This window comes from Chionomys nivalis, chromosome 20 (assembly GCF_950005125.1).
Source record: "Chionomys nivalis chromosome 20, mChiNiv1.1, whole genome shotgun sequence".
In the NCBI taxonomy this organism is placed as follows: domain Eukaryota; kingdom Metazoa; phylum Chordata; class Mammalia; order Rodentia; family Cricetidae; genus Chionomys; species Chionomys nivalis.
In genome coordinates, this window is record NC_080105.1 from 40,947,493 (window position 1) to 40,967,245 (window position 19,753).

A 19,753-nucleotide genomic window follows, 5' to 3' on the forward strand; every position below is an offset into this window, starting at 1 on the left:
ATGTTTTTGTTTAAATTGGAAAGTTTATTTGTTCAGTCCACCAAATAGGATGCAAGCACTGTCAGGACAAATACACAGAAACAATGCAGATCAACATCAAACAGTAATTTAGTTTAAATGAAAGGAAATCTCTTTAATGTTATGACAACATACTCCCTAGAATCTCTTCTTCAGTTAGTATACATTTCAATAAAATAAAGGGTAATGAATTAAGTGGAAGTCAGCTTGTGAAATCTTAAAAATAAAACTCTGACTCTATTAATCCATGCCAGTTAAACAATGTAACTAAATTTCCAAGTGCAAAGGAGATGAAGCAGTCAGTGACCCTTTTTGTTTAACCAGCCAAAGAGAATGCTTCCTAGGACACAGCAGGCAGACTGATCTAGAACACAGTGTAGTAAGTTCATCTCAAATTGTGCTAAACGCTCATCATTAGTATGGCACATTTGGTCCATGATGTAGTTTAATGTCAAGACATACCACAATTTGTTACAGAAACACATAGATAACTTGTTTTTAAATATATATATGTATATATATATATTTTAAAAAGCCAGGTATACTTCCACATACAAAGAAAGGTCCTGGGGAGGAATTTATAGGAAGTAGTCTGGGGTACGCCGGGTCACATGAGGCTCTCCACGACGAGGTGCTGGGTCAAACTGAAGACTAAACAGAGAAAGTGAGTCAGCAGGTAAGCCAGGAGACACTGAGTGGACAAAGCCCTCCTTCCTGTACCCTTCTGCTGCCACTGCACTCCGTGTGGCTGCAATGACCCTGAATGTGTCACTACAGGTGATCAATCATGTCACTTCACAGAGCTATGGTGAAACTTAGTGGCTGTTAGTGCCTGGCAGAAAAGCCTTGTGACGCCATTATCAGTTGAAGGGCCTAGGATCAGAGCTGTTTCTTGCCTTCACGATGCTGAATCAGGGCATTTACACCCGTCTTCAGGCACAGCAAGTTCCCTTCTGTGAGGTTTGCTGATTTTAGTCAAAAGAACACTAAATTTTATCAAGTGACTTTTCTGTCTGTTAAAATTACCAGTTTCTTTTCCTATTTTTTTTGGGGGGGGGGTCCATTTTCATATTTTGAACCAACTCTGTGGTCTTGGGATCAATCCCATTTGAATTTTCCTTCTCCAAGCAGTCTTGAGAGGATGTAACCACAGGCATGCACACAGACTTCATAACTGTCAAGGTAAGTATTTATTTTCGATTTTTGGTGCTGTGGTTGAGACCAGGTTTCATGTAGCCTGGAATGGCCCCAAACTCAAGAGTAATGGTGCATTCTGAACTTCTGATCCGTGCCTCTACTTTCTAAGTGCCGGCCGGGATCACAGGCAAGCATGTGTCATCACGTGGAGCAAATGTTTTAGTCACAAAAAGTTTTCTGAAACAAGGTCTCATGTATTCCAGGTTGGCCTGAACTCTGACTGGTCTGCTTCCATCTCTGAGACTGGGATTACAGAGCTGTATCACCATGGCCAATTTATACAGTCCTGGGCTTGAACCCAGGGGCCAATGGAGCCACATCACCTCATAGTTTTTAAACTTTTAAAATAATTCATCTTTAATTTTGTGCTATGAGTGCCAGTGCTCAAAGACATCAAAGAAGGGGTCCCTTGGAACTGGAATTACAGATGGCTGTGAGCTGCCATGGAGATGCTGGGACTTAAATTTGCATCCCCTGAAGGGCAGCCTGTGCTCCTAACCACCTAGTCATCCCTCTGACCCTGGAGTAGTCTCTGTAAGAGTCGTGGGAGTAGGGGAAGGACGCAAGCCTCCAGTAGTTATGACAGACAGGTTTCTGTTTGGGTTGTTAATGTGTTTTTCTGGGACAGCATCTGTATGTAGTCCTGGCTGTCCTGGAATTCCCTGCTTAGACCAGACTGGTCTCAAACTCTTGCTTCCTGTGTGCTAGAATTAAATATGTAGTCTACCATGCCTGGCTTAAGGTTCTCTTAAGGTTAAATGTTTTTCCATTACCTGTACACTCTTGGGAAATTTTCAACAAATTTTAAATAATTACAAATTATTTTTCTGGGCTGGGTATATAATTAAGTAGCGCAGCAATGAACGGGTATGTATGAGGCCATGACTTTGTGCCCAGCACAACAGAAGGAAACAATTCCTCACATTAAATGTTTGGAGAAGAGGGTTTACACACTCTTTGTTCTATCATCTCATAAACAGAACTCTTCAATGTTTTTCATTCTAAAAAGAATATTTTTATTCATGCGTGCGTGTGTGCGTATGACCCAGTGTGTGTAGATGTGTATATGTATCTAGAGGCCAGGAGAGGGTGTTGGATCCCTTGGAACTGGAGTTAAAGGTATCTGTGGGATCTGAATTCCAGTCCTCGTGACTATAGCAAGAGCTCTGAGCTGCTGAGCCAGCTCTCCAGCCCGTTTTCAATAGTTCCTTTTTCCTTCTAAAAGTAATTATACACAATTAAAATGTACAGTTACTTACAAAGAATATTTTAAAGTGTCATCTAATTCCATGATAGCAGCCTGATTTCCACAGCGGTAGCAGTAATTGGGCGCACTAAAAATGGTAACCACATTCCGATCATGGCACCAATTATAACCCTGCAACAGTTAGAAAGGTCATTGTTTCATTACAGAATTCAAGCTTGACACAGCAAACTCAAATCACACAAGTACTTCTGTGGCTATGTAGTCAAGTTACCTTCTATGGTCTGACAGTTTATATACACTTCAGATATGTGTGTGTGTGTGTGTTTGAGAAAGAATTCTGCTATTTAATAGGCCACAGTAGTCTCAAACCACAACTGCCCTAGCTTTCCAAGTGCTTAGACATGATAGAAACTACCTGGCTTGCAAAGTCTGCTATATAAATCTTGAAGCTAGTATTAGGCAGATGGCAACTTAAAGTAAGCTTCTTCTGAAGAGCTGAGCCAATGCTCATTAGTAATGGCCTCCCTAATCTCTAACAATTACCTGCACCAAAGCCTCTCACTTACATCACAACTGAAATTTGATTATCTTCAAATTTCGGAGTCTCCAACTTTTAGGAAAGTAAAAGTCTTTTAGCAAAGTAAAAGTCATTACTTAAAAAAAAAAATACATCCAGTCATCATTGACATACATGATGCTATAGTAATGAGGTTTAATATCACTACATGGACAGTGCTCTTATTCAGGCTCCTTGCCTGTTCTGGGCTGGCCATTCCTTGCTGGTTTAGAGGGATCATGTACGTTCTCTTTTCTTCTGTCAGACAGAAGCTGTGGCAGGTGCCGCCTCAACTCAGTGATCAGTTATTAGGACCAGCAGGGGACAAATTTTAAACCTTGATGCAATGCACCAAGGATGCATCACTCTGCAGTATGCATCTCAAGCATGCACGTACTAAATCCACAGTCCTAAGGAACACCTGTCAAGTCTCCACCAAGGATTCTCTGGAAGAGAAGAGTGTGCTCTTGTCTGCTGAACCATCTCTCTCTCCAGCCTTACCAAGGGGACTTTATTTAAGAGTGTCTTCTTATACAGCCTACACAGGCCTGAAACTCAATGACCCCCTCTGCTTTGGCCTCCTAAATATTGGGACTACAAGCACCCACCATGCCCAGATTTAGAAAGCCATTTCTTATAAAACAAAACTTTGAGCCCGGCGGTGGTGGCGCACGCCTTTAATCCCAGCACTTGGGAGGCAGAGGCAGGCAGATCTCTGTGAGTTCGAGACCAGCCCGGTCTACAAGAGCTAGTTCCAGGACAGGCTCCAAAACCACAGAGAAACCCTGTCTCGAAAAACCAAAAAAAAAAAAAAAAAAAAAAAAAAAAAAAAAAAACTTTGGTCACTTCCAAACATCAAGAACACATAAAGAAAATCTGAAAAATTACTTCCACTTGTAACCTGGATTGTTATACACACTGTAAAAATTAAACTTTGTTACAATAATCTGTCAAGTATTTAGGCAGGAAACATTCTGAAACCAATGGAGACCTTCTGAATGAAATACGGGTTACAACAGAAAATGGATTTAGCAGAACAGACATGGAGATTTGGGGTAAGGAGCTAGTCAAACAAATCAAGAGTGGGGAGAGGGAGAAAAAACGAGAAAGATACTTAGGCCTCATTACAAACGCATAGAACCATGAGATAAAGGCATTCTGCAGGAAAGTACATACTTCCATTACAAGCTGGTGAGCGCGAGACACCAGTGTGAGACCGTTGGCATGGTTAAATGTTTCAGAAATATCTTGTCCAAAGGTATAGCCAGCACCACGTGGTGAAATGCCCCATCCACCACGGTCATCTGGATCTGACCATAAGAGATCACACATTGGGCCCTGGTCAAGGAGAACAGATACGCATTATGAATTATTAACAGTTATATTTAGCTTTATCACATGTAATTACATTATCTTGTTACAATCAAAACAAAACCACCACCAAATTTACCTCATGTGGAACTTCTTGTAAACGATCCAGGGCTCTTATATGATCCAGTGTATCTATGGATGGAGACAGGCCACCATGGAGGCAGAATATCTGTTTATAAATTAATGAGAGTAAGTAGTGGCTGTGTTAGCCCTGACAGCTCCCTCGTAGGCCCCTGCTGCTCCCCAAAATAGTATTAACTGAAAAACTTGTCAATTACAGCGCAAAGTAGACTCAGACCACCAGCAACAGCCTCTACAGTACTGGGAGTGGGGGTTTCTCCCCTCGCGGTACCGGGGGTCTCAGGGCCTTCTGCAGGCTCTACCACTGCGCCAGTCCAGCTGCTTCACCCCAGTTTTGTTCAGTGCTGCTGCTAAGTAGGATCCTCACGCTCATCACCTGTCACTGGTTTCTGTCACGTACTCCTGATTATAAAAATGTGTTTGATTCAGACATCACGTCTTACTGATTCCTGTTATTGATTATAATAGGTTTTTAGTTTTCCTGAGACTGAGTACATCACCACATTTGCAGGTTATTTTCTATACAGTTTATCATCTTCAATTCCTTTTTATGTGTGTGGGGCACACCTATCTAATAGAGGGGACAACCTTTGGGAATCTGTTCTCTTCTTGCACGTTATTTATTGAGCCAGCTTTCCTGCACACTATTCCTGTTAACTGTATGTAGTATGCATGGACATGCAGGTCTACACATGAGTGGGTGTGTGCACACATATGTGTAAGGCCTAAGGTTGGTACTGGATGTCTTTCTTGATCACTCTCCATGACTGTGGCAGGTCTTGAGACCTGCTTAGTTGGCTACGTAGCTAGCTTGCCTTGGGAATCTCATCCCGGGGAGAGGGATCACAGGTGGGCACTGTGCCCCATGGGTGCTGGAATCTGAACTCTAGTCTTCGTGTTTGCAAAACAAGTACTTTATCTGTTTATAAATTAACAAGAAAATGTTTACCCACTGGGCCACCTCCCTGTGATCTTTCTTCAGTTCCTTGACTATAGGCAGTGCACTTCTAGGACTTCTGACATAAAAGGACAAGTGTTTTTAAAAAAACTTTTCTCACGACTATCCTCTGAAGACTGAATCAAAGAGAATAATGATAATTTTAGTAACAGTTTCTCATTTATTGACTGACAGGGTCATGCTATGTATGTAGCCCAGGCTGGCTTAAAAGTCATCAGTTCTGCCTGAAGCCCTGAATGCTAGGGTTCTAGGTCTACACACGGCATCCAGCCCTCTCTCCTGGTTTACAAGCTACTTGTTTCCTTCCAGGACTCTGTAAGCCTGCTTGGTTATCTACTTCATTTCTGAGGAGCTCATGTCCTCGAGATAACACTTCATAAATGCTAACCTGTCACAATGGTGTGTATGTGCTGGGTGTTTTGTTTCTTACAAATACTTTAAAACAGCAAAGACTGAGTTTGGGAACTGCTGGTTGGTGTACGAAATTTATTAAGAGTTCTAGCAATGTATGCATGAAGTTTCAAAACCAGATGCTACTATTAATACTATCTAAAATAGCTTGTTTATTACTTTAAGGCTAATAAAGACTATTGCTTGAAAAATTTAAATTTTAGCCGGGTAGTGATGTTGCACGCCTTTAATCCCAGCACTTGGGAGGCAGAGGCAGGTGGATCTCTGTGAGTTTGAGGTCAGCCTGGTCTACAGAGCGAGTTCCAGGACAGGCACCAAAGTTACACAGAGACTTGTAACTTTGACTTGAAAAACAAACAAAAAGAAAAAACAAAACAACAAACAAAAACAATTAAATTTTAACTAAAATTTAACACCTTATAAATTCACACTTTCATTGAAGTTAGCAAGGCAAGTATTGTCATTTTAATTATTGCAGTATCCAAAATCATGGCTGGGAAAATGTGGACTGTTATAATCAAATTATATTCAAGCCAGCAAGCCAAAGAGTATCTATTACACCTTCCAGGACACTGGGTTTCTATCATTTAAACACTGCATTGTCTTACTGTATGTTCTATAGATGGATTTGAACCAGCTCACCATGAATCCTCTAAACATTGAAATGGTAAACCTGTATAATGTCTTATGTATGCTTCAGTACTTACTATGGTGGAAACAGAGTAAGTACCCTTTGATAAATAAGATACACAATATGATACTTGTAGTTACTATGAAAATAACATGGGAATGAGAAGTTGCTAATGATAACTGGGAAACAGTGTAATATGGACACAATTTCCAAATACATCTCGTGTGATTAATTACTATACACACCCAGAGACTTAGGCATTTATCTATACTATCCTTACACTGGCCAGAAGACTTTTGGGCCATGGAAAGCAGGGCCTGGTGTCCCAGCAACTTGGGAGCCTAAGGCAAGAGAATTATTGTATCAAGCTGTGCTGGACACAGTGAGCCTCGGCAGCTTTGTAAGATGTCTCCAAAATATGCATACCCCCACCCCAAAGAAATCAGACTAACCAAACCACAGGGCTGTGCTTCAGTGCCAGGGCACTTGCCTAGCATGCACTAGACTCCAGGCTCCAGGTTCAACCCCCAGCACTGTATAAACAAACAAACAAACAAGAAAGCCAGAAACTTTTACATAGCTTGTAAATACAAATCCTGAGTTCCTAATAGTATTTCCCCATGTTTAACCTCCTTCTGTAAGTCAGACACACACACACACCTGTCCATCCACTAAAGCTGTAAGTGGAAGATAGTCGAAGAGATCTGTAAAGTATTTCCACACATTAGCATTCCCATACTTTCGCAGACATTCATCATAAAAGCCATACACTTGGGTGATCTGTCGGCTTTCATGATTTCCTCGCAATATTGTAATGCGCTCTGGATAGCGCACCTGGAAAAGGAAAAGAAACCCGTGTACAATCATTTCTTACCAGTATTAAATTAGTTTTAACCTCAAATTCATTTCCTTAAATAGTTCTCCTGTCCATTTGTAAATTAACTGTCAAATTTAAGGACAGGTATGTAAGATATATATGAACCAAGTGCATTTATACTTAGGCTTGGGTCCCCTACTCCAGACATCTCATTATGAATATATAAATTTTCTGAAATCCAAAAATCCCAAGCATTTGTTGAACTTGGGCAGGAGTATGAGGAGAAGTAGCTAGTGTGATCTTGTGGGGAAACGGGATAAAGAAAGCACTGGAAAGTCTAGAGCAATGGACAGGCATCCTCTGAGGTGAGCAGTCTGTGCTATCAACAGTGCACGTCAGTTCAGAGAGACACACTGTAAGTGAGGCTTTGAGGAAGACCCTGGGGATGTGGAAGTCACAAAGCTAGAACACACAGATGCTAAATGAGGAGAATGCATCTGGCAGAATAGCAGGATGGGTGAGGGGATCAGATCTGGAAGACTGAGGTGCTGAGTGCAGGGCAGTAGAAACAGGAAGTCAAGGAACAATGGCATGAATTACATATAGACTTGCTTAATGATTCCATAGGAAGGGCAGTAAGGGATTAAAATCAAACATAATTCACAGAATTCAGTTATGGACAACCCAAATGAGTTATACATTTATTAGAAGTTATCATGTTTAATGCATTGATTTTTATCTCCCTTTAAAAGATGTAAAGCCAACTATTACTTAAGCTGAGCAGATCAGAAATTAAACGACAATACACGCCTAACATTCTTGCCTTTGGCCCAATTTAAACCTTCCCTTACCCATTTTCATCAATCATACCTTTAATGCTACAAGCAGAGTCACAGTCTCCACAGAATAATAACCTCTGTCTACGTAGTCACCCATGAATAGATAGTTTGTATCTGGTGATTTCCCACCAATTCTGAAGAGTTCCATAAGGTCATGGAATTGGCCATGCACATCTCCACAGACAGTAACAGGACAGCGGACCTCTTGCACATTTGATTCTTTTGTTAAAATTTCCTTAGCCTGTTGCAAAAGGAAAACCGACAATGAAAAAGATTCAGTTACACAGTTAACAGCATTTTTACCTATACTGAGAGAAAATCTGGGAGAAAAACCACTTGGAAGTATGCCTTATAAAATAGAATAACCCACCAGGTGGTGGTGGTGCACACCTTTAATCCCAGCACTCGGGAGGCAGAGACAGGCAATCGCTGAGTTTGAGGCCAGCCTGGTCTACAAAGTGAGTTCCAGGATACCCAAGACTATTACACAGAGAAAGCCTGTCTCTGAAAAACCAACAAGCCACCCCCACAAACTAAACAAAAGACTGTTTCTTCCTATGACAAACATGGTCTCACACTTATTCATATTCATTTTCCCAAGTTTCATGACTGTTTCTACAGATCTGAACTGCTACTGCTAGATCTAGTCATGGACCGCCCTAGTGACGTCATGGCCAACCACACGCTGCAAGGATGACAGTGGTCCTGAGACGCTCCCACTGTCAGCCAGTGTCAGGGCCGCCCCACATGGCTAACCTGTTACTGAGGTTCTGCGATGATGCTGTAATAAAAATCAAATCTATCGTGTGACCAGATGTATAAGAAGTATAGCATAGGCAATTTTATATGTACTATAGATGTAATATAAACATAAGTAACCATTTATGTACTTTTTTGTTAGGGTATTCCTGTGACTTTAAAAAGCTGTGTAATAACAGTATTCTGCCCACAGCAACCTTGCACATCAGCATCTCTTGTTCCTATGGTAAAATATAACATATATATATATATATATAATATACATACATATTATATATAAAAAACATAACATAACCTAAGCATTCAAGCAATGTACGGCTAGAATCAATGGTAATTTTTAGTTGACACAATACTAGGATTTTTAAAAAATCTGAGTCTAAAACTTCCATGTTTTAAGTTCCTTTCCTGTGTGTGTGTCCAACCCAGAGCCTCACATACACTAAAAAGTACTCAACCTGCTATTGAGCTGCACCCCAGCCAGTATTTCTTAGTATCTCATTAAGCTCGAACACACATTTAATGTTAATTTTCTTACTATTTAGATCTAGTTCAGTACCTGCAAACTCCTGGATTTTCCATAGACACTGCGCCTCTTCCTTCAGGAATCTACTGAGTGCATGTGAACAGAGTGCTCACTCAGGGTGTGCTTACTCACTCAGTGTACTTCTCGGTCTTTCCTGTTAGTCTGGAGACTCTTTCCTAGTAAACTCCCACTTTAAAATGATGAACCGAGCAGTCCACGCTGGCTACGACTTGACTGAGATGTTTCTGCCTTACCCTGCCGAGTGCTCAGTCAGGAGACTTGACGTTTTAAGAGAGGCCTTTGTCAAGGAAGTTCTTTACTCTTTATAGGAATCTATTTCTATTCCCTTTTGTCCATGTGAGTGTGTGTGAATGTGTGTGCCTACAGGCCTTGAGGACGCTGTCAGGTTCCTGAGTGCCACACAGTAATAAACATGCATATGTAGCACACATAGTACATAGACATACGCACAGGCGCAACCCTCATACACATAAAAATAAAATCTGAAAAACGATTTTAAAAATTCTACAAGGCTGCCAAGCATGGTAGCACATGCCTGCATACCCCAGCACTCAGGAGACTGCAGCAGCAGGATCTGGAGCCTTGGCTACACAGCAAGATCAGCCCAACCAAAAACTTCATAGTTAATGTAAGCACTGCGCCTCTCTTTCTTCACCGTTAGTAGGCTTAACCAAATGACTTACCATTTCTTCTTTTTGGGGACTGGTTTTTATTAAAAGACAGGCTAGCTTCCAACTCACTGTATAGTTGAGAATAACCTTACACTTCTGATGCTTCTGCTTCATCATGAGGTACTGGAGACTGAACCCAGGGCCAGGTACAGGCTGGGTAGCCACTACCATTTCAGCTCTGGCCCAACCCTTCTCGCCTTTAAAAAAAAAGGGAATTAACCCTTTGAGTTTAACAACATCAAGCGTCTATATGCCAAGCAACATTAAGTTTTGAAGGCATACTATGAATAAAATCTTAAAAAGCAAGTTATGGATGTGTACACAGATCAAGATAAATGTAAGATGTTGTAGGATGTTAAACATCTGGTCCTGATGTAATGTAAACAAATCTCCACAAACTCCACTCCATACAGACAGAGACCAAGGCTTAAAATATCACAAACAGATATGTTCATAGCAAGGCATGGCTGTACATGCCCACATTCCTAACAGTCACGAGACTGTGGTGGGGACGAAGAGCTCAAGACCAGCCCGGCTTGCATAGTGAGTTTTAGGCCTGCCTCAGCTACCTTGTGAGATCTTCACTCACAAACAAATGAGGTAAGTTACCAATGGTTGCCAGAGAAGCAGGTGTCCAGAGTAAAAAGCATGTTGTCTTTCTCACACACCTCTCAGGTCTGACTTAAAAAAAAGCTACCAGTCTGTAATGTGCAGGGTTGTTTTGCTGCATGGATGCCCTCAGGTGTCTGGTGCTTGAGGAGAGCAGAAGCGGGCATCGGATTCCCTGAACTGGAGCTACAGATAGGTGCTGGACTTGAACCTAGGTCTTCTAGTAGAACAGGCTCTGCTCTTAACTGCTAAGTCACCTCTCCAGCCCTCGGCTGACATCTCTCTCTCTCTCTCTCTCTCTCTCTCTCTCTCTCTCTCTCTCTCTCTCTCTCTTTCTTTTAATTTGTTTTGAGACAGGTTTCTCTGTAGCTTGTCCTGGAACTAGCTCTTGTAGACCAGGCTGGTCTCGAACTCACAGAGATCCGCTTGCCTTACCTCCTGAATGCTGGGATTAAAGGCGTGCGCCACTGCCGCCTGGCTCGGCTGACATTTCTTAAAAAAAAAAAAAGCAAGTTATGAACCTCTTTCTTTCTTTTTTTTTTTTTTTTGTTTAACCTGAAAATACGAGACACTGTTTCACCATGTATCCAGACTGACTATAAGCTCACAATTCTCCTGGCTCAACCTTCTGGAAGCAGAGGTATACGTGTGTACTACCAAGTGTGTGAAAAATGTAACACTTAAAACTTTAAACCAACTTTCAACCACATAAGTGACCACCCTCCTTTTCCACACAATGGATTTACATTCTGCCATTATAGGGAATGGCAAACTAATCCTGACGGCGTACTAAGACACCTTGAAACCAAACTGCACATCTGGAAGAGGTAACTTTTACAGATTCACTATTACATCTCGATTTTTAAAAATTGAGGAAAACTTTCTGAAACTAAATGTGAAACAGTGCTGCAACTGGTAAGACCAGAAAACTGCAGTTCTCGGTCCTGCTTGATTGTTTTTCTTAAATGTAAGCAGTTCCTTCTCATTTGACCTAATTCTTTTCTATTTTGTTGTTGTTTTTTGAGACAGGGTTTCTGTGTTCTGGAGCTCTATCTGTAGCCCAGGCTGGCCTCAGACTCAAAAGATCCACCTGCGTCTGTGTGAAGCACCATGTCTGGCTCACTGAGCACAATCCTAATACATGTCATTTCCACATCCAAGGTTCACGCCAGGCCTTCAACAACATGGTGGGAATGTCGGTTACCAGGCCAGTGGGTAACACACGGGTAAAAGTGCGTGCTACCAGCCTGATGACCTGAGCGCTAGTCCTGCACCACACGGTAAGAGAGCCAACTCCCCAACACTGCAGCACACATTCAAGGGCACGCACACTATAGACACACTTGTACACGTGCGTGTAAACTACACACTAGAGTGAGTGTAGAGGCCAGAGATTGGCATCAGGTGTTCTCTGTGGTAGTTTTTCAGACAAGGTCTCTCACTGAACTAGAGCCCACCTATCAAGCGAGGCTGGCTAGCCAGGCAAGCCCTAGGAGTCTGTCTCCAGCTCCCCATGTCTGGCTTTTTAACTGGGTTTTAGGAGTCTAAACTCAGGTAGGTCCTCATGGCAAGGACTGTGCCCACCGAACCATCTCCCAGGGTCAGCAATATTTTGTGAGCAATTCAAATACGTTTTTACTGCTTGTCTGTAAATCATGTGAACAACCACTATTTTATCACTAATGACAAATGATGTCACTTCTTTTAAAGCCTGCGAATGGTCACGGAGCGACTTATCACTGTGTTTTCCAAGAGCAGCTATGCTCACCACGTACTCGGCCAACACCGAAGAGTGCTCCAGGCAATGTGACAGCTGTTCCAGCAGCAGCCACTGCGCGGCGTAACTGCCTGCTCGTCTCCAGCAGTGCACTCCTAAGACATTTCATGAAAGCGGATACCCACCAGCCACCTCAAGCATAACGTGAGGGCTGAGGTGAAGATCCCTAGAGCCCTCGGAGAGCTAGACTTGCAGCGCATGCTCCGTGAAACCACAGGCTCCTACAGTAGGATGGGAGGTGGGGTTCCACAAACCTGGTGGGCCCACCTGCTATAAACCGCGGCAGTCTCATACACGGCAGAGGTGAGGCTACACTTGGGGCGGTTCTCGGACCTCTACAAGCATGGTGGCTTAGGCATGCCTGCCCACACTCACACACCATATATATACATGTGTGCATGCGGAGATTTCAAAAGTGGACAATGATGACACCGAGGGAAAAATAAAAAGTCAAGTAAAGAAAAATAAAGTAGCTAGAACTAAAATCTATAAAAAAGCAACTACTGGACTGTGCTACTTGAGTCTGACTGCAGGGACCCTGGGGTGATGGGAGCTGACTCCTCCACGCTGCTCCCTGACTTCTCATAGCTACAGCACACATATGCATACATAACAATAAACCCCTGCCTCCAAATAAACCTTTAGGAAATTAAAAAACAAGGATGAGAGACTGTTACAGATTACGAAAGAACACACCAAGTCCAACTTGAGCTTTCCCCTCCTAGAAAGGGAAAGCTACACTATACAGACCTCCTTCCTAAGGCTAGTACAAACAACAGACTTGAAAAGTATGTTCAGGAAAAGGTAACATCTGATCACAAATAATAATACAAGAAAAAAGGTGTTTTCATATAAGTTACTTAATTGTTTTTTAGATTTATTACTTTAGGTTCAGAGTGTTTTGCCTGCATAACTGTGTGCCACATTTATGCCTGGTGCCAAGAGGGCACTGGATCTCCTGGGACTGGAGTTACAGAGGTGTGAAGGGACACGTGGGTTTTGGGAATAAACCCTGGTTGTTGTTCTGCAAGAAGTGATCTTTCCTACCTGCTGAGCCATCTCCCCAGTCCTCATTTCAGTTACTTTCAACAACCTAGACTAGGTTTATATCTCATTACATTTACTTAAGAACATAAAAGAAAATCTACTCAAAACACTAAGATTTCACCTTAACATAGATGCAAATTTGTGATTCTAGTATCATTCTCTTTTGGTTTCATTTACCAGGCCATCAAACTGTCTCAGTGATGGGCTATTTGATCCCGAGTACTTCAAAACCAAACAGAAGCAACACTACCCTAAACAAACGACAAAAAACTAAGGGACAATTTGAACAAAAGTTATATTCTGCATATAAAATTATTCAATGAAAACAAGTTTATAATGTATCTATATTTTACATATCACATATAGAGTCAAGAAATGACCTGATTTAAAAGTCCACTTTCTAGTCACTAGTTTATGCTGATATGTTTCATTTCTTCATCTGCCAGACTAAGGGCAGAGTGGCTTAGATGGGCCGGAAAGCACTGTTCTGCTCAGTCAGCACTCTGGAGCTTATCCCACGGGAACCAGCTTTCTCCGGTATAGTCAGAAACATTCTCTACATCCCTAGATTTCAAACTTTATCAATGGACCAACAAGCTCCAGTAACCCCATTCACATGAAACTTTAATAAATTTACTACAGAGCATAGTGTCTCACACATGTCATCAGAGCCCAGGAAGGCAGATGCAGGCCAAACCCCGAGAGTCTGAGATCAACCGTAGTGAGTTCTAGGCTATGTAAAAAAACAAAACAAAACAAAACAAAAAAACAAAAAAAAAAAAGAGGAAAAGAACACACTAGTTAGGTATTTTTGTTTGTTTGAGTCTTTTTGTTTCTTGAGCCAGGATTTCACTACGTAGCCTTGGCTGTTCTGGAACTTGCTATGTAGCCACTCAGAGTTTTTGGCACTTAAATCACCTCCCTGCCCCTCAAGTAGGGAGACAAGGTCAGTCCATGTAGCCTGGCTGTCCGGGACCTCACTACAGAGACCAGCCTGGCCTCTACTCACAAAGATCCACCTCTGTCTGCCTCCAGAGCACTGGAATTACAGGTGTGGCCACCATACCCAGCTAAAACCAAAAAAAAAAAAAAAAAAAAAAAAAAAAAAAAAAAAAAAATTAATATAGAATTTACACATCTTTATTATATTTTTGGTTGTGAATGTAACTCAAGCCATCTCTCCAGTCCTAGAATTTACATGTATATTTCTACACTAGCCTCAGGTTTTCTGATTAAATCTGCAGCGCACCCGGCTGGTCCAGGAAGGAGTCCCAGAGAAGTCAGACTTCCAGTGAGCTCCAAGATCTGAGCTGCTATTTAGGCGAGCAGAGACAAGCAGTACTGTCTGATACCGACAATGCCACAGCGACAGGAGGCAGATGCATGGTCTGTGCTTGCTCTTGGGCAGCCATCCACCCACTGACCCCGCCCCCGACCTGCCCATACAGGGCCTTCACAGGACCACTCTGGTCTTCAGTTCAGCTGTTTCAGCTTTAATTCTTAGGGACGACCATGGCCTTATAGTGTTACTTCTTACAGAGCACTACAGCAAACAAAACCTAAAAAGCAAGCTACTAAAAAATTTGGTGGGCTGAGCATGGTGGCGCGCACCTTTAAACTCAATACCCAGGAGGTCAGCCTGGTCTTAAGAGTTGCAGGGCAGCCAGGACTACATACTGAGACCCGCTCTTTATAAAAAGTTAATTAATAATTCTTATAGCCCAAGAAATAGCTCAGCAGGTAAGGTGCTCGACGCCCAATCCCAGAACTCGCACAAAATGGAAGGAGAGAACTTTCTCCAGTGTTCTTTAACGGCCTCCTTGTGCACTCACAAACACATCACACACGCACATTGGAGAATATTATTTTCAGGTGTGTGACTTTTGTTTACGCCACATTTGTTTAACTGTGACGCTTTTACTGTGCCTGTCTAAAACACCTGATGGTCCAATAAAGAGCTGATCAGCCAGAAGTGAGGCAGGAGCAGGGATGGGTGGGGCTGGTAGGCAGAGAGCATAAACAGAAGGAGAAATGAGGACAGGAGGACATCAGGGGCCAGTCAAGGAGTAAGGAAAGAAAGGTATACAAAAGCAGAGAAAGATAAAAGCCCAGAGGCAAAAGGTAGTAGGGATAATTTAAGAAAAGCTGGCAAGAAACAAGCCAAGCGAAGGCTGGGTACTCACAACTAAGAATAAGCCTCCGCTTGCAATTTATCTGAGAGCTGGGTGGCGCCCCCTCCCCAAAATCCAAGAGTAAAACATCACACAACATTTTGATGCCCAACGCGCCGAACTGCCGTCCGTTTATTTATCTGCCTTCTAAACGACAGCTGTCCTAGTCAGCAACTGCAACTCCAATACCAGCAGCAGTGAGGAGAGTCGCAGGCCTCAAGAAATCCTATTCCCTCAGGCACTGACTCTTTCAAAACTACTAAGAGAGCTTTACTAAATCTCTATCCTGCTAAATAATTCAAGATTCAAAGGTTGAGGTAGAATGCTGCTTCCCAGAGAGGTTGAATAGCAAGCAGCTCACCCAGCTCGAGTTTCTCAATTAGTTTTCATGTTCTTCACACCCCTCTTTCTCCACCTGGCTCCTCTCTACTACTTCCTGTCAGCTAGTTGCTAGTCCAGCCTCTGGACCACAGGAGAATTTTATTTACATTTTGCATAATTAAATATTCCAGAGCATAAACAAAAGTAAAACACCTTAAACTAATATTCTACAACGCACATGCATGTAGATACAAGTAAGAAACTAAAAACAAAAAACAAGCAAACAAACAAAAACAAAAAAACAGGCCGGGCAGTGGTGGTGCATGCCTTCAATCTCAGAATTTGGAGGGCAAAGGCAGGCGGATCTCTGAGTTCGAGGACAGCCTGGTCTTCAGAGCTCGTGCCAGGACAGCTAGGGCTATTACACAGAGAAACCCTGTCTCAAAAAACCAAACCAGCAGTGGTGGCGCACGCCTTTAATCCCAGCACTCGGGAGGCAGAGGCAGGTAGATCTCTGTGAGTTCGAGGCCAGCCTGGTCTAGAAGAGCTAGTTCCAGGACAGGAACCAAAAAGCTACAGAGAAACCCTGCCTCGAAAATCCAAAAAAAAAACAAAAAACAAAAAAAAACAAAACCAAAAACCAAACCCCTAAAAAACTAGGCAAAAGGAATTAAGATAGGGTCTGACTTTCTCTTCCATCCTCCTACACAGCATTCGTGCTCTGGATGGGGAGACTTCACAGGACCACCCGAGAAGGGAAGCTGTTTCTGTTACAGCACCGCTGCGAACCCTGGTCATTTGTGTGCTGAAGACAACAAGAAACAGTGAAATTGGTTAGGGTCACTACACACAAACTTTCCTCTGAGGGACCATCACAGAGGCCTTGTCACCACATCTGCTTTACCTTCTCTCCCAAAGCAAGTGCAGTGACATCTGAAACAGATGGAAAGACACGCGTACGTCTCCCATTCTCTCAGCGTTCCCCAAGCTCGCTTCCTGCCAGGGCTGCATGAGGAGCCTCCTAATAGTTTCCACCCAACAGCTTATAAGTATCATCCATACTTGAGAGCTGCTTCGTGTGTGCAGGGAGCGGGAGCTAGCGAGCGCTGGAGCAGAATGAACTCTGACAGGCCCAGCAGGTAAGAACCTGTACAGCTCTGACAGAGGACCAGAGCTCCCTTAGTTCCCAGGACCACACCATCGGGTGGCTCGCCACCAGCCAGTTTCAGGGGATCTGATCCCTCCGGCTTCCTCACGCATCAGCACTAAGCACACAGACACATAAAAATTAATAAATCTTTAAACCTATGACAAGATGGGACTAGGGACTAAAGAACACACACACACACACGTGCATGCATGCACACACACGTACAGGCACACCAGAGATGCTGAAGAGGGCTGTGAATCAACTGTTTCTCCCACGAGCAACTTCATCCTCTGGGTTAGAGGACAACGTGATGGGTGCGGCCGTGAGTTAGTGGAGATATGCAAAGGAAACCCCTCCTCACAGCCTAGGATGTCAGCTTTAATACACTACGTGGTGCTTCAAACTCGTAATCCAGTTTACTGAGAAGCGGAAGTTTTTTGTTTTGTTTTGTTTTAACAGATTCAGAAAGCTTCCAAAAGAGTTAAGACCCCTGCGACACTGCACAGCAGCGGGACAGCCTTCTGTGAGGACAAGTCCTACAATTACTAGAAAGTAAAGCAGAGCCCTGGTTTGAGCCTTCAGTTCTGGATGTCACAACTACAATAAGGCTGACTGACTCAGCCAATTTCCAAACTGGACAGTTCAGTGTCTAACTCGAGCTAGACAGAGATCATCTAAAGGGTTAATTTTAAGACTTATGGAAGAGCTGGGGCTGGAAGCAAAACTTTTCACTGGGGGACACCACTTTCTTCATGGTTCTATTTGAAGGAAGAAACTCTCCTGTTCTAAGTAGTTACTCAACATACAAAGGCCTTGAACAACACCGAACGCTTGAAAAACACATCACGAGCATTTACTCCCCCACCCCTAAGAGAAGAGCGCTTATAAGACGAACAAAATCCTTCGGTAGTATCCGGATTTCTAAGAAAAAAGTTATGACTTGATAACTCCTTTACTCTTTCACAGGAAAATACAGGGAAGCGACTTAAGTCCATACTATAAAGAAAGGAATGAAAAAATATACTCTAAAAACCCAGCGGTTAATACATCAACGGATACAGATTTCAGATACAAAAACACAGTCAAGAAGGGTCTACCCAACCCATCACCTGCAAGTTATGGGAACGGGGGAGAGGGGAATACACGCGGTAAAAATGGCAGTAACTTTCTGTAATGTGGTAGCTTATTAATAGCACCCGTCCCAGTTCTCTGCCAGTAAACACGGTTTCCAAGCTCACACCTGCTGCCTTCTTCCCGAGAAAGAAATCACCGCTCCCCAGAGCTACTCACCACCAAGTCCAAAGCCACCGCCTGCCTCCGCCACAGTGAAGCCGGGCAGAAAGGTCTGCCGGCCGCCCTACCCACCGGGGTGCAAACAAAAGCTTCATGCAGTCCGTGGTTTTCCGAGGGGGCCCCCGGTTCACCCGCGAACAACCCCACGCTAGCCAAGTGGCCGTGTTAACGACTTTCAAGAGCGTCGCCCGCGTCTTTAGGGGGTTGCAGCTGCCTGATCCTCGGGCGGAGACGGGGTACCCAGCCCGCACTCCAGGCGGGGCCAGGGCCCGTTTCCCCGCGCGCGCCTCCCTCCGCGGCGGGCCGCCTACCTTCTCGCAGAGCGTCCGCACTTGGTTCTCGTTCAGCTGCTTACACTCGTTCAGCTGCTCCACCCACTGGTCCAGCTCCTTGGTGAACGCCTTGTCGTCCATGGCGGAGTGCCGCGCGTCCCCGCCGCCTCCTCCGCCCCCGCCGCCGCCGCCGGCCCCCGGCGGGACCACCGAGCCGCGGAGCGCGCAGCCCGCGCCCCGCCTAAGCGCAGCGGGCAGCTGCGGGCCGCGGCCTCCGGGAGCTGCTGCCCCGCCCCGCCCGGCCCGGCCCCGCGCCCCGGGGCGCGGCGAAGTGGCACACGGCTCGCAGCGCGGAGCGCGGCGCAGCTCGGGGGAGGCTCCGGCCCGACGGCACCCGCCCGCTGCCGCAGCCGCCGCCCGCAGGCCTCTCCGCGCTCTGGCCCGGGCTCTCTCGCTCTTTCTCTTCCCTCCCTCCGGGTTTCCGTCATCGCCCCGGCATTTCCGCCGGGAAAAGGCGAGGGGGCGGCGCCGCCGGGCTCGGCGCACGAGGAGACGAGCAGCGCCCTCGTGCGGCTTGGCGGAGAAACGGTCCGAGGGGGGCCCGGGGCCAGCACCCTTCCCGCTCCGCCCTCTGGAATCCGGTTCTCGCTTTGGATCCCACTCTGCATCGGGATTTGGGAAGCTTGGGCTTTTTCCTCAATGTTTCAAAGTCCTAGATACGTATTGAGTTAATTTCTACTCTTAGCACTAATTAGTTGTGAGGCCCCAAATCTCCGATCCTTTCTATATGCATCAGAAAGATAAAAATTTTTAAAGGATTTATTTATATGTATGTTGTGTCACGTGTGTGCAGGTGCCTAGGGAGATCAGAAGAGGGGGTTGTATGGTCTGGAGCGGGAATTGGGTGGTGTTGTCTGAAGTAGGTGCTAGGAAGCAAACCCCCAGCATCTTCAAGAGTAGTAAACCAACCTTTCTTTCTTTCTTTCTTTCTTTCTTTCTTTCTTTCTTTCTTTCTTTCTCTCTCTCTCTCTCTCTCTCTCTCTCTCTCTCTCT

At 44.2% G+C, this 19,753-nt stretch overlaps 1 protein-coding gene across 1 annotated transcript; it reads right to left on the reverse strand.

The window, feature by feature from the left end:
* Window positions 1-523: 523 nt before the first annotated feature.
* Window positions 524-19,159, reverse strand: Ppp2cb (protein phosphatase 2 catalytic subunit beta). The gene is made up of 7 exons (XM_057752842.1): window positions 18,740-19,159; window positions 8,118-8,327; window positions 7,091-7,264; window positions 4,429-4,518; window positions 4,155-4,316; window positions 2,475-2,593; window positions 524-669 (listed from the first exon to the last, which is right to left on the reverse strand). Exons 1-7 carry the CDS (start codon window positions 18,839-18,841, stop codon window positions 597-599), a joined length of 930 nt encoding a protein of 309 aa, XP_057608825.1. The 5' UTR covers window positions 18,842-19,159; the 3' UTR covers window positions 524-596.
* Between the last annotated feature and the right edge of the window lie 594 nt (window positions 19,160-19,753).

Bases quoted from the DNA above. Each gene is read 5' to 3' on its own strand.
- Ppp2cb (XM_057752842.1), bottom strand. From the start codon at position 18,841: ATGGACGACAAGGCGTTCACCAAGGAGCTGGACCAGTGGGTGGAGCAG. The intron at 4,519-7,090 runs GTGTGTGTGTGT...ATTTATAAACAG, and splicing joins CAGCTTTAGTGGATGGACAG to ATATTCTGCCTCCATGGTGG. The intron at 4,317-4,428 runs GTAAATTTGGTG...CTCCTTGACCAG, and splicing joins TACAAGAAGTTCCACATGAG to GGCCCAATGTGTGATCTCTT.